General features: G+C 33.9%; 1 protein-coding gene across 1 annotated transcript in view; it reads left to right on the top strand.

The window, feature by feature from the left end:
* The window catches only part of CDC14A (cell division cycle 14A), a 55,462-nt gene that overhangs the window by 28,854 nt on the left and 14,584 nt on the right, over window positions 1–12,024 (top strand). The window contains 5 exon segments of the mRNA XM_065742389.1: window positions 369–435; window positions 2,682–2,744; window positions 5,802–5,889; window positions 8,198–8,428; window positions 10,974–11,112. Coding sequence (XP_065598461.1) covers window positions 369–435; window positions 2,682–2,744; window positions 5,802–5,889; window positions 8,198–8,428; window positions 10,974–11,112 — 588 coding nt within the window.

Genomic DNA, 12,024 nt, shown 5'->3' with positions numbered 1-12,024 from the left:
AATAACATTTAAAGCAAGTTTTGCTTTGTATGCTACTGACCTTGTGCAACTGGAAGAGAATGCAAAGCTTCCTGTTCTAGGAGAACATAAATAATTTGGTCTAAGGCCATGTGGGTAGCTGACATGTAAACATACACTGAAAACAATTTGCATTATTGTAACTGTATTCACACTAAGCTATATTCTTGATAGAGGAGTGCTTTGGCATGTATTCTAGGACCTTCAGTGCAGAGTCCTCCAAGAGGACTGAATAACTTAAGTATATTCTGTTGCGTGCTACCTTTCCTCGACTTGTTGAAATGATACTTATTTTAATTTGTTACATTTTGTTAATGTATTAATTTGTTATGCATTTGTTACATTTATAGGGATGCTTCATTTGGAAACTGCACCTACGATCTCACCATCTTGGACTGTTTACAGGGAATAAATAAGGTAATCCCTCTTTTTCCTTAGAAAAACAGGTCTAAATTCACTTTAAAAAAAAAAAAAGCAAACAGCAAAGTACTCTTAAAATACAATAGAAAATTTATTCACAAAGTCTTTCTAAGTTGCTCTTAGTGGCAATTGAAGAAGGTTATGTTTTACTTGGTTAGCATGGCTGTTCATAGTTTTTGTAATTCCAAACATTCTGGGTCCAGCTGGGTGGAGTCTGCAGTTAATAGCAGATCTAATACAGTAAGTTATTTATGAATGTTGGGAAAAGAGAATAATGTAAGTTGATAAACTAAAGTGATTTGGATGCCTAGATATTCTGAGCACTTTTTAATACGTTTTTTGCAGATACTTAGCTTCATTTTTATTTTTTTTTTACACCAACATTTTGAAAAATGTTTAAAGTGAATGGGAGCTAGTGCACCTTACTGGTGTTCTAGCATGCAGCTTTCAAAATCTTGTCAACTTGCTTGTTAAACCTCTGCTGTGGTTTCAGAGTACATATGCTATCCAATGTAAAGATTATAAACCTACCAACGGTGCTGGAGAATGATCATTTAAATTGCTACATTTGTGGTGGTGATCCTGACAAAAATTAATCTATAGTGCTGCTTTTTTTTTTAATTGGCAACCTTATACTACGTTATGTACTTTACACTGTAAGCAAAGGTCACTTCATGTTCATCTGAGTTCCTAGTGATCTCAATGAGAAGAACAGGTTATATAAATGGTTCTGTACCAATACTTTATAGACTATTTGTAATTCTTAAAAGAATGGCAAAATAAGTGTCTCTTAAAAATTGAAAGAAGGACAGAGAAAGCTTAATATTTTTAGTTTTCTGGGGGTGGGAAAGTAGCTGTCAGTTAGCAGTAAGACTCTAATTTGAGAGGCATTCTACAGATCCTGAAGCTCCATGAGGCAGTCAGTGTAATATACCCGCAACAAACACAACAAGAAGTCTTTGCAAGTCAATTTTTCCTCTTTTGTTTCTGTGAAATTTATTATTTAATCTTTTGCCAGTTCACCTGCAGAAGTAAAAACATTTGGAGCAGAAATTCTATGGTTTTAATTAAAGTAAATTTTAGTCTGAGAAAATTTCATTATTCAGATATATCTGTGTGTGTGCACACTATATATGTAATTCATGGAATTTACTTATTCTTGAGTGCAGCTGTCCAGCCATGCTTGAATGAGAACACTTCTAGATATGCTGTTTGAAGAAACATCTCGGTATCTTAGGTTTCATGAGAGATCCGACTGTGAGACTGAATTGTCTGTTAGAGAAACTATTTTGGTTTTGCCTTAAAAAAAAAAAAAAAAGTTCCTCACATGTAGCAGAAAGTGGAAAATATGCTAAACAATAATGTGTTATGTTTTTAAAGCACCTTAATCCTAGAATGCTGTGCAACATCTTTACTTGTCTGAATGTGTTGGATTCTGTATACATACAAGCCACTGGAGATGTATTCTAACTATTCTTTGAAAGAAATATGTGCGATGGATTCTTAATTCCTAAAATTGTTTTAATATAGTATTATATGCAAGTTGTTAGTATAAAATTGACATATTAATGGTAAAGTAAATAAATGGTAATAGTAAATAAAATAAACTATTAAAAAGAACAATCAAATACTTATACATATTTCAACCGTATTAATAGATCTTGTCTAATACAATCTGGTTAACTTAATTCTATCAATGGAATGTGTTGAGATAATAACTTCAACAAATCACAAAGATCAGATTATACTTAGTACTGCTGTCTGTGAAGCTTTATGCCTGGGTATTATGGTGATATAATCAGAGTATCAAACTAAATTAATAAAAAGAAAAAAAGAGAACTGTTTTATATTTTGATACATCCATAATGCCCAAATACATACTCAATATAGAAATTATTGAATATGACAAAAACGGAATTACTTTTTAATTTGTCATCTGTCTTACAGGAAAAAAATTTAGTCAGATGGAAAGACTTAAAGATTTTAAGTAATATGCAACAAATGTATGTTCCATCATAATGTCTTTCAAAGAAAAGTAATGAATCTGATGTTTTTGGATGTTGTTAGTCTTTTGTTGTCTGTGTTGCTGACATGAGCAAGATTTAATTTCTTCTTAATGTAGAGACTTCAGCAAGCCAAAAGCACAAATGTTTAGTCATTCAGTTTTGATTCTCAAGAACAGAATTATTAAATGAGATTATAAACCATATTTAAGATTGAACTGACACCTTGTTGCCTTTTAGGCCTTACAGCATGGATTTTTTGACTTTAAGACTTTTGATGTGGATGAATACGAACACTATGAGGTTTGTACATTTAATGTGTCTGGTTTGCCTAAAATAAGTTATAATACATAGTACCTCACAACTTTAAAATGTATTGGAGGCAAAATTCCATGTAAGGCAAAGCTTTGTATGTTTGATAAGTATGTGAAATCTCCTGCTCAGATGTCCAATGGAAGCCTTAATGTTGGCAGAAACTAAAACTGTGTTCTGTCTGTGAACAATATGGAAAATGGGTATAAAATGTGATGCACTGAAATTTCGCACAATCTATTTTCTCAGCCTTTGTGAGTTCTGAGGCTGCTTTCGTGCTTTCCCCACCCTTCCTCCAGGATACACCTCAAAGCCTGTTAGCTGGTCCATGGAAGAAGCAGAGCAGCTTCTTGAGATGCTGCTAGTTCCACATGTTACTTTTTTAAAAGTAGATTATAGATTAACCACATCCTGAGCCTTTATTCATTTTATAGCAGTACATTTGATTAATGAAAATACATCCAAAATATTTACCTAGTGAAGTTGCAGAAAGTGAATGTGATGTTTATGATTCTGACACTTTTCTTGCAAATTAAGAATAGATAATTTGTGTGCATCTAGGGCTTTGTTCCTTAACTTAAGAAAACGTCAACAGTTTGAGCTCTTCTTACCTCTGTCTTCAAGTAGTAGTGCTTTTCAAGCAATACTGCTGCTGTGAATATTTGAAATATACCCTTGTTGCACCTGTGAGCTGGAAATCTGAGGCTCCACTTGTGTATTCATTCGGTCCAGAATAGCTGGATGATCTTTGTCTCTTATTACCTGCACTGCAAAAGAAGGAAGAATGTTTTTAAGGAAGTCAGTGACAGCATTGCGGTCGTACCAGAACTTGTTTTTAGAGTTGCCTGAAGTCCTAACTATTGCACTGATTAGTGAAAAGATGTATAAGCTAGAGATGAACTAAACATTTGAGTATATATTTTCTTTTTAGAATTCATTGTTAATTTATTGTACATGTATGTTAAGTGCATATAGGTATAACCTATAGAAAATATTTCATAAATGCTCAGGAAAGGACTAAATAGTGGGAAAACTCAGATTGCAAGGTGAATATATGCTGTAGTTGGCAAATGTAATAAGTATCTTTAATATAAAGATATTCACAAAGCTTAAGGTATTTATAGAAGGTTTTCTATATACTGCAATTTTCCATCTTCGTTGGATTGAGAAATTGGCCTTTGCTGAACTACTTAAATTGAATGAAGCAGTAGTTAAAACTAAGTATGAAATTGCTGCTTCTTGCTTGGTATGCTTATGTAAAAAAATCAAATGTTTGTTAAAAAGTAAAAACGCGTGGAAACTCTTAGGGTTGTATATGTTTATATACATGTACCTGTGTATGTGTATGGTATACGTTGAGCTGCCCAAAAAACAAACAATTGTCTAAAGCTGTATACAAAGGTGTCCCATTATATTGTTCAATGCTTAATATCATTTTATATTACACTGAACTGTGTGCATGTGTGAATGAATCCTGCTCACTTTCTGAGTTCCAAATGAGAAGTTGGAATCCTCTTTTATTTTGCCTATTCTTTGTATGCCCTGTCCTGTTTTATGTATGGTGGTCCTATGGTCAGCTTTGTATGTTTAGATGTATGCTGTGCTGAATTTCTGAACATTTAAATACTCAATTTTTTTTTGCTGTTAGCTCTTCAAACATAGTTGTTTGGAGAACAGTTGCATAAGACTTAAAGGGAACAGGGTAAAGGAAATTTCATTTCTTTATAAAGATGAATTTCTTCATAAAGTTCTTCCATGTACTACACTATCAAGACAGCTAATTCCCCTTTTATTGGCCTTGATGACCAAAAAGAGTTTGTACTTTTCTATAGTAATATTTGCATGTAATGCTGAATACTTATGTAGTGGTTAAGATTTAAATTCTTCACAAAAGCCTGTGTAACTATAAAGAATTATGTAAGTCATGAATGCAACTATAAAAATAATTCAGACTTATTTTCAGAACTTATTTATCAAAGAAAGTATAGGTGCAACAATATTGAGATTGCAGTCTGGAATACAAATTCCTACACTTCATGTAGGGAGCGGTCCTGACTTGGCACTAATTTCTCTAGTCCTTATGCAAGCTTGTTGTCTTACAGGAGTTTTTCACTATGTGAGGACATCTGAAGCAAGCCTAATGAGGTTAGCTAAGCATACAGTTGGTGAATTGGTTACAGAAAAGTTAATTATCAGATTATTTCACTCATTAAGATGTTTTGATGAACTGTAAGCTGGAAACTTGAGCTACATGGTGCAGTTGAACTGATTGCTGTGCCCTTAAAAGTCATGCTGAGAATAATTACACAGCCAAATGAGGAATGAACAATGTTCTCTTAACAGAGAAGGGGGGAAAAATAATGGAATTTTCCAGTTTGGGCAGTAAAAGAGTTCTCAGAACTTTTCTGAACTTGTCTTTTAGAAGTGAGCACCGCTTTTACAAAGAGATATGAAGTTTGATTCTTTGTCTTATGATTTATCCTTTGCTTCTATGATTAGTAGCTCATCAGAGTTATGCCGAAATATAAAGCTCAGTATCTACAAAGAAAGGATAATTGTTTTTGCCGGCGAATTATTATAGTTAATAATTATCAAACACTAACAATGATTTATAATAATTCATAATAATGATTATAATTATTAATAAAACAATAATTTTATACTTATTAATTTGTTGTCCATTAATTTTTTTTTTAGTGCCAGCTTCCTTCTGAGCCCTTAGATTAAAACATACAAGAATGCTGATGTTTGCTAGTGTTGTTATAAGTTGGTGTCGTTAAAATCCTGAACCTTCTATGGGAGTAATATCTTAGATATAGAATGTTTCTGCTTTATCTGAAAACTTTAGCAAAATTTGTTTTTGGTTTATTTTATTAAGAGGTTTTTGAAAAACATCTGGTTTGTTAGTCATGTATGTAAGCTAAATAATTGCCTTTGAAGTTCTTCAATGCATCAGTAATGTAACTATTAAAAAAAACCCACCTTTTTGTTTAACCTGGATTGTACAGATATTAAAGTGGTTTTTTATTTCTCTTGTAATTTTTCTAGCGAGTAGAAAATGGCGATTTCAACTGGATTGTTCCTGGAAAATTTCTGGCATTTAGTGGACCACACTCAAAGAGCAAATTTGAAAATGGTATGTTTGAGGATTTTTATGTGTATATTTTGATGCTATTCTTTGATTATTTTTTTCCATTATGTTAAACCTTTAATAGCAAATGAGCAAAAGATCATAGAGGCTTATGGATTAACTGTCTTCTGCAGAGATGATTGTGCTGTGAAAATTTTAAGTACAATCATAGCATTCAACTCCAAAAACCTCTTCTAACAGTGATTTCCTTTCAGTGACAAAAGTGCTTGAGAAAGTCAGGTCCCTTAATTTTCTTCTGGTGAGCTGTGTGAAGTAAGGGAGAGTGTATCAAAGATTCAGTAACGAAGACCAGGAATGGCTTCAAAAAGAAGCTTATCTTCCATATGTGGGATAAAGGGAAGAATATGTAATTCTAATGGAATATGAAGAAGAAACTTTACTGACTAAGGAAGTAGAGATTTGTTCCAGCTAAAAGGAAAATCGGTCATAATTTTTCTTCATTCTTTGTGCTGCACTGTTGTATTTCTATGAACATATTTTCTGAATAGCTGCCACTTTTCTTCAGTTCTGTTCTCTTGTTTTTCCTTTCTGAATGGAATGCTGCTAATTGCACAATCTGTGCATTGAAGATATAATCAAAATCTAGGGAGAAAATGCACTGATTGGTTTGTTTCTTTCCTCTGATCACTGTTGCAGAACATCTTCAAAAATTTTCTAAAGTATTTCACAGAATTGGGAAATTGTTTTAATTTTAACCTGTATATCACTGAAATATGATTAAATTATCAGTAATGCTTGAAGTGCAGTAATGAGTCTAAGTACATGTTACAAAGCTATGTTTTTTCTCATTATTGCCAGGTTGGATGGGGCCCTGGGCAATCTGATCCAGTACTTGATCTTGTGGCTGGCAGCCCTGCCTGTGGCAGGGAACTTGATGATACTTAAGGTCTTTTCCAACCCAAGTCACTCAATGATATGTATATATGACTTGAAGAAATGTCCCATAAAATGTCCCAGAAACCTGTTTAATAAAGGAGAAAGTTGGATCAATTAATAGAGTTGTAGTGTCAGAGAATTAATGCCCCAATTTCACCTGCAGATTTAACTTACGTAGGTTTCACTGAGAAGTAATACCTTCTATTTATTTCCATTGAAACTACAGCAGATACAAAGAGCACAATAACACTACTTAATAGAGCAAATTCTCAGCCACAGAACGTTATTTTTCAGCGTGGTCACTGCCATTAGCTGTGCTTTCTCACCAGTGATTAACAGGAACCTACACACTGTCAATATCTACACCGGTGGAGGTGACCCACTGCAAGCACTACTGAAATGCATCAACCACCACCTCACTGTGCTGATACCCACTGTTTGAGCTCCATAAATGTTCAGAAAGTGTTGATGAATGTCAGTGCATTGACACACCCTTGCTTCATATACACTTCCATATCAGATGCTATTTTGTCAGAGTGCCCCTCTGCTGCCATCTGTCACGTGGCAACAAAACATAGTGGGATATTGGTGGGAAGGTTCAACATTTGCTGCTATACCGCCAGCATCTACCTCTGACATAGCAAGGCAACGTAATAAAATAGGAGGCTTTACTTTCAGAGCAGCCCTTGTACTTGTTTCAGAATGTTTGATTCAGTAATGTATGCAGGTATCACATTTAATTTTAGATGGTAGCTGATATGCAGGAAAGTAACTGTAAACTATTTAGGAATCTGAAAGAAAGTTGTTTGAGCTGGGAGTGAAAATTTCTTAAAGTATAATTTACTAGAAGCATATCAAGAAAGAGCTGGAAGGAGAAAGTACTTCAACTTGGAGGTAAAGGAGACGAGAACTAAATATAGTATAAATATTTCTTGCTCAACATCACCTTTGACTGTTTCTCTTGTTGATAATGTAAATCACCAATCTGTTTTCCTCATAAATAGTGTTTCCTCTTGAAGCATGTTTTATTCTTGTGTTCTGCAGCTTTTCTTATGGATAAGCAGCTCTTCTGAAATGCTGAATCCATGCAGCTCCCAAACATCTCTAAATCTCTAGAGGTTGGCCTGCAAAAAACAAAGTATAGTGCTTCAGAAATACTGTGCTCTAATGGTTTTTTTTTTCAGATCCTTTTTTAAAGTTTATAGTAGTTTTTAGGAGTATTTTGTGGACTTTTTCAAAATTGGCATATTTCTGTATTATTCCAAATAAAGCAATAAAGCATCTTCAGTATAAGAATGTTTTATACTTTCAGAAGAATTTTTGGAAGGTTTTTTTTATTAGCAGAGCATTGATATGCTCTTATAATAATCTTATAATATGATTGTTCCAGCATATTTTTCTCTTTCTTTTTTTGTAGGTTATCCTCTTCATGCACCTGAAGCCTACTTTCCCTATTTCAGGAAACATAATGTCACATCAATCATTAGACTAAACAAAAAAATTTATGAAGCTAAACGCTTTACTGATGCTGGTTTTGAGCATTATGACCTGTTCTTCATAGATGGAAGCACACCAAGTGACAGTATAGTTCAGAGGTTCCTAGACATCTGTGAAAATGCTAATGGTGCTGTTGCTGTACATTGTAAAGGTATGTGCACTTATTTATTCCTCAAATTGAAGTTCAAAGTAAATATTAATGTGCATAGTTTATTGAAGGAAGAAAAAAAGGGAAAACTCTAGGAGGTAAAAGCTTTTTTTGAAAGTAATATTACTTTAGTTGGACTAAATATACAACAGATATTTCATGTGCATATTGAGTTATTTCATCCTACTCTACTGCTTAGAATGGAGTCAGTTTTTCTTCATTGTTCTGGTGTATTTTTATTTTTATTTTTTTGTATTTTTTGCTTAGTGTCACTTGCAGACAGAAGTTTTAGTTATTACAAACTTCTTTTGCATTTTGCTTACACAGTTAGCATTATACTAATCGGCTGGAAAAGCTGAAGACTGAAAGGTTTTCTTTGTAGTCTTGGGACTGTTCTCTATTTTTCTGTGGAGAAAGTTTCTATTGTGTATTTCAATCCTGTTTATGTCAGCATATCATCTAGAAAATATACAGAACATGCTTAGTCAAGAAGGATCAACAAAGGCTCTGAAGGGTTCAGCTTGATTTATGTTTGAAGAATTGTGTAAGTTCATTGTAGAGACAAATGTCTTGCTGATCTGAAACAAAAATAGTGCTCTTTGTTTGTACTTTTTTCCATGAACACTAAACATCCATATCAGGGTAAACAAGTATATTTGCCTCTGTGTTGTTAGTGTGACTGGAACCCAAAAATTCTGGTGTTAATAAGAATTTTGCTAATTTACCTAAAGTATAAGTTATTGTTATGTCAATCTTCAGGTGTAGTTACTAAAGGAATACAGTATACTTTTCTGGTGACTTAGGTGTGTGCTAGCTAATCTGAAGTATCTTGATCTTTCATCTGACTACATAAACCTCAACTTTCATTTCCCAGAAAACTCACTTTTATTTTTTAAACCCTTATAAATAAACAGTTAACAGTGAACTCAGTTTATGTACTGTCTGTAGATTTCTTGTACTCTTATTGTAGTATTATTCCAAGCATAGCTTCCACTGTAAACATTTATTATCCCAGAATCTCCCTAATTGTGAACTTTTAACCTGAATCTTCTGGTCTGAATCATCTTAACTCTTCAAAGAGTTGCAGCAATGTTTAGTTATTGGTTAAATTTAAAAGCTTGTAGTTCTGAATAAAATTGTCAGTAAAAATAATTGACTTGTTAGAAATATCATTTAAATAGTTATTGATATAGAAGTAATAACTGACTCCAAATGGGTTAAATAATCCTTACAACCAGTATTAGTTTCTAGTTTTGGGAAGTGGACTGAATTTCTTAAGCTACTGACGTATAATATATGCTAGTCAACATTCACTGCTGTTTACACAGGTAGTTCACTTCAATAAGAAGTGCAGAAGAGGAACATTTGATGCCCCAGTACGTAGTGGGGATCACCTGGCTGGAAAGCAGCTCTGCAGAAAAGGATCTAGGCGTTCTGGTGGGCTCCATGTTGAATTTTTCAGCTATGTCCCCCTGCTGTCAAGAAGGCTAACAGTACTCTTGACTGCATTAGGTCAAGTATCATGAGATACATTCTTCTACTGAGCATTAGTGGAGATACACCTGGAGTACTGTGTCCAGTCCTGGACTCCTCAGTACAAGAGACATGGGCTTCCCAGAAACAGTCTGGTAGAGTGTGTTCAAGATGATGAAGGGAATAGAGCATCTTTCCTATAAAGAGAGAGCTGTAACTATTAAGCATGGAAGAGAGGAGCCTTAGAAGATCTTAAAGTCTATAAATGCATGAAGGGGACAGACACGGGTTCTTCTCAGTGGTGCCCTGTGTCAGGACAAGAGGTAATGGGAAACAAACTGGAAAACAAGAGGTTTCCTCTGACATCAGGAAGCACTTCTTTGCTGTGCAACTGTCTAATAACTGGCACAGGCTGTCCAGAGAGGTAGTGGAGTCACCCTGCTTGGAAACCTTCCAAAGCTGCCTCAGTGTGAACCTGAGCACCATGGGTGACCCTACTTGAGTTAGGGGATTGGGACAGATTGACCCGGAGGTCCCTTCCAACCTCAGTGATTCTGTGGTTAGTAGTGAATAGCTTTTACAGACTGATATCTCTGCAAATCTTATTCAAAAAGAAAATCCTACTAGCTGAAAAGAAGAAAAGAACATGCTGCTAACTGTTGTGGTGTGTACATGTAACTTGCATGTGTTTGATCCTTAATTTTTAAAGTATTAACATTGGCCTCTGTATAAAGGTATTTTCATTTTGTTGTATTTATGGTCTTGTAAGTACAAATTCCAGCTTGATCACAGTTTTCTTAACTATCATCCCTTATAAAAACTGAGTTAGAAGTGTGCAACAGAGACTTATCAGTTGGATGTTTTCTTAAAAGGTGTCAATTTAAGCATGATATATTAATTTGTGTAAGTACAGCACTGAAATCCAATAATGTGATAAACAGGATACTAAATAAAAAATTTTCTTCAAATATTAAGTCAGTAAACAACATTTTAGAAGTCTTCTTATCTCATTCTTGAATTTGATAATTAGGAAATCTTCATAGCTTTGTATGTGAATGTTAATGTGTTTCCTTAGCTGGCCTGGGAAGAACAGGAACACTGATCGCCTGTTACATAATGAAACACTACAGGTTTACACATGCTGAAGCCATTGCTTGGATAAGAATATGTCGACCAGGCTCCATTATAGGACCTCAGCAACACTTCTTGGAAGAGTACGTACATGTCATTTGCTACCAGCAATTAACTGCTTTTCTACATCCTTACCAATCTTCTATGATTGTACAGATCCACTTTCTGCATACTGAAATTGCATATTACTGCCTTTTGTAATATGTTTAAATTTCATTTCAATCTCAAATTAACTAAGTTTAATTGGTAGCAGTCATCTTTTCTGGAGTGCTGTATGTTTTGTTGTCTTATGGACAGAGGTCTCAAGTCTCTGTATTTGTGTTCTAGGGGATTTGAGAGAGAAAGACAAATGTTTTGGCAGTATCAATTCATATGTTGTTATAAGATTAAATTAACAGTAAACACTTGCTAAAATGTTAATGCAGGAAGAATAGACTATGTACACTTGAGATTAAAGTGTTATCCTAGGCTTAATCTTACCATAGTAATAATTGATGGTTTTTTTCTTTCTTGTAATTAAGGATAAAATAAGTATGTGGCAGATAGCATATTGTCTCTGTCAGTTTCCTAGCATAATGTATGAAATGTTTTTGACTTGAAGCTAGTAGCTGTTAGCAAAGCATAAATGTATGGTTTGAATGTTTTTTTTTTTCCATCAAAATTTGGCAACATCCTATGTTTTGAAAACACTTATATCATATTCTAAATATCTGTAAATTTAAAGATTTGATCCTGAGTGATTCTAGCTGGAAATAATTGACAAAATTAGGCTGGCTTCAGTGATGTTGAAGTTAATTTTAATTGTTTTGATTTCACAGTGGCATCTACATTGTATACTGTCATAGAATTCATGCTAGTTTGAGTTGATATCCTGCTGATCTTTAGCTGAAAGCATTTTCATTGTTATGAGTAAATGATACTGTATAAAATACAGTAAAGTATTATCTGATCTTGTATACAGAATACATACTTTATAAGAGAAGGAAGGGTTTCTA

The sequence above is a fragment of the Cyrtonyx montezumae genome, unplaced genomic scaffold (genome assembly GCF_038088225.1).
Source record: "Cyrtonyx montezumae isolate F1298 unplaced genomic scaffold, pur_monq_1.0 scaffold_1, whole genome shotgun sequence".
In the NCBI taxonomy this organism is placed as follows: Eukaryota; Metazoa; Chordata; class Aves; order Galliformes; family Odontophoridae; genus Cyrtonyx; species Cyrtonyx montezumae.
The sequence above is the reverse complement of the archived record's forward strand: the minus strand, read 5'-3'. Positions and strand labels throughout refer to the sequence as shown.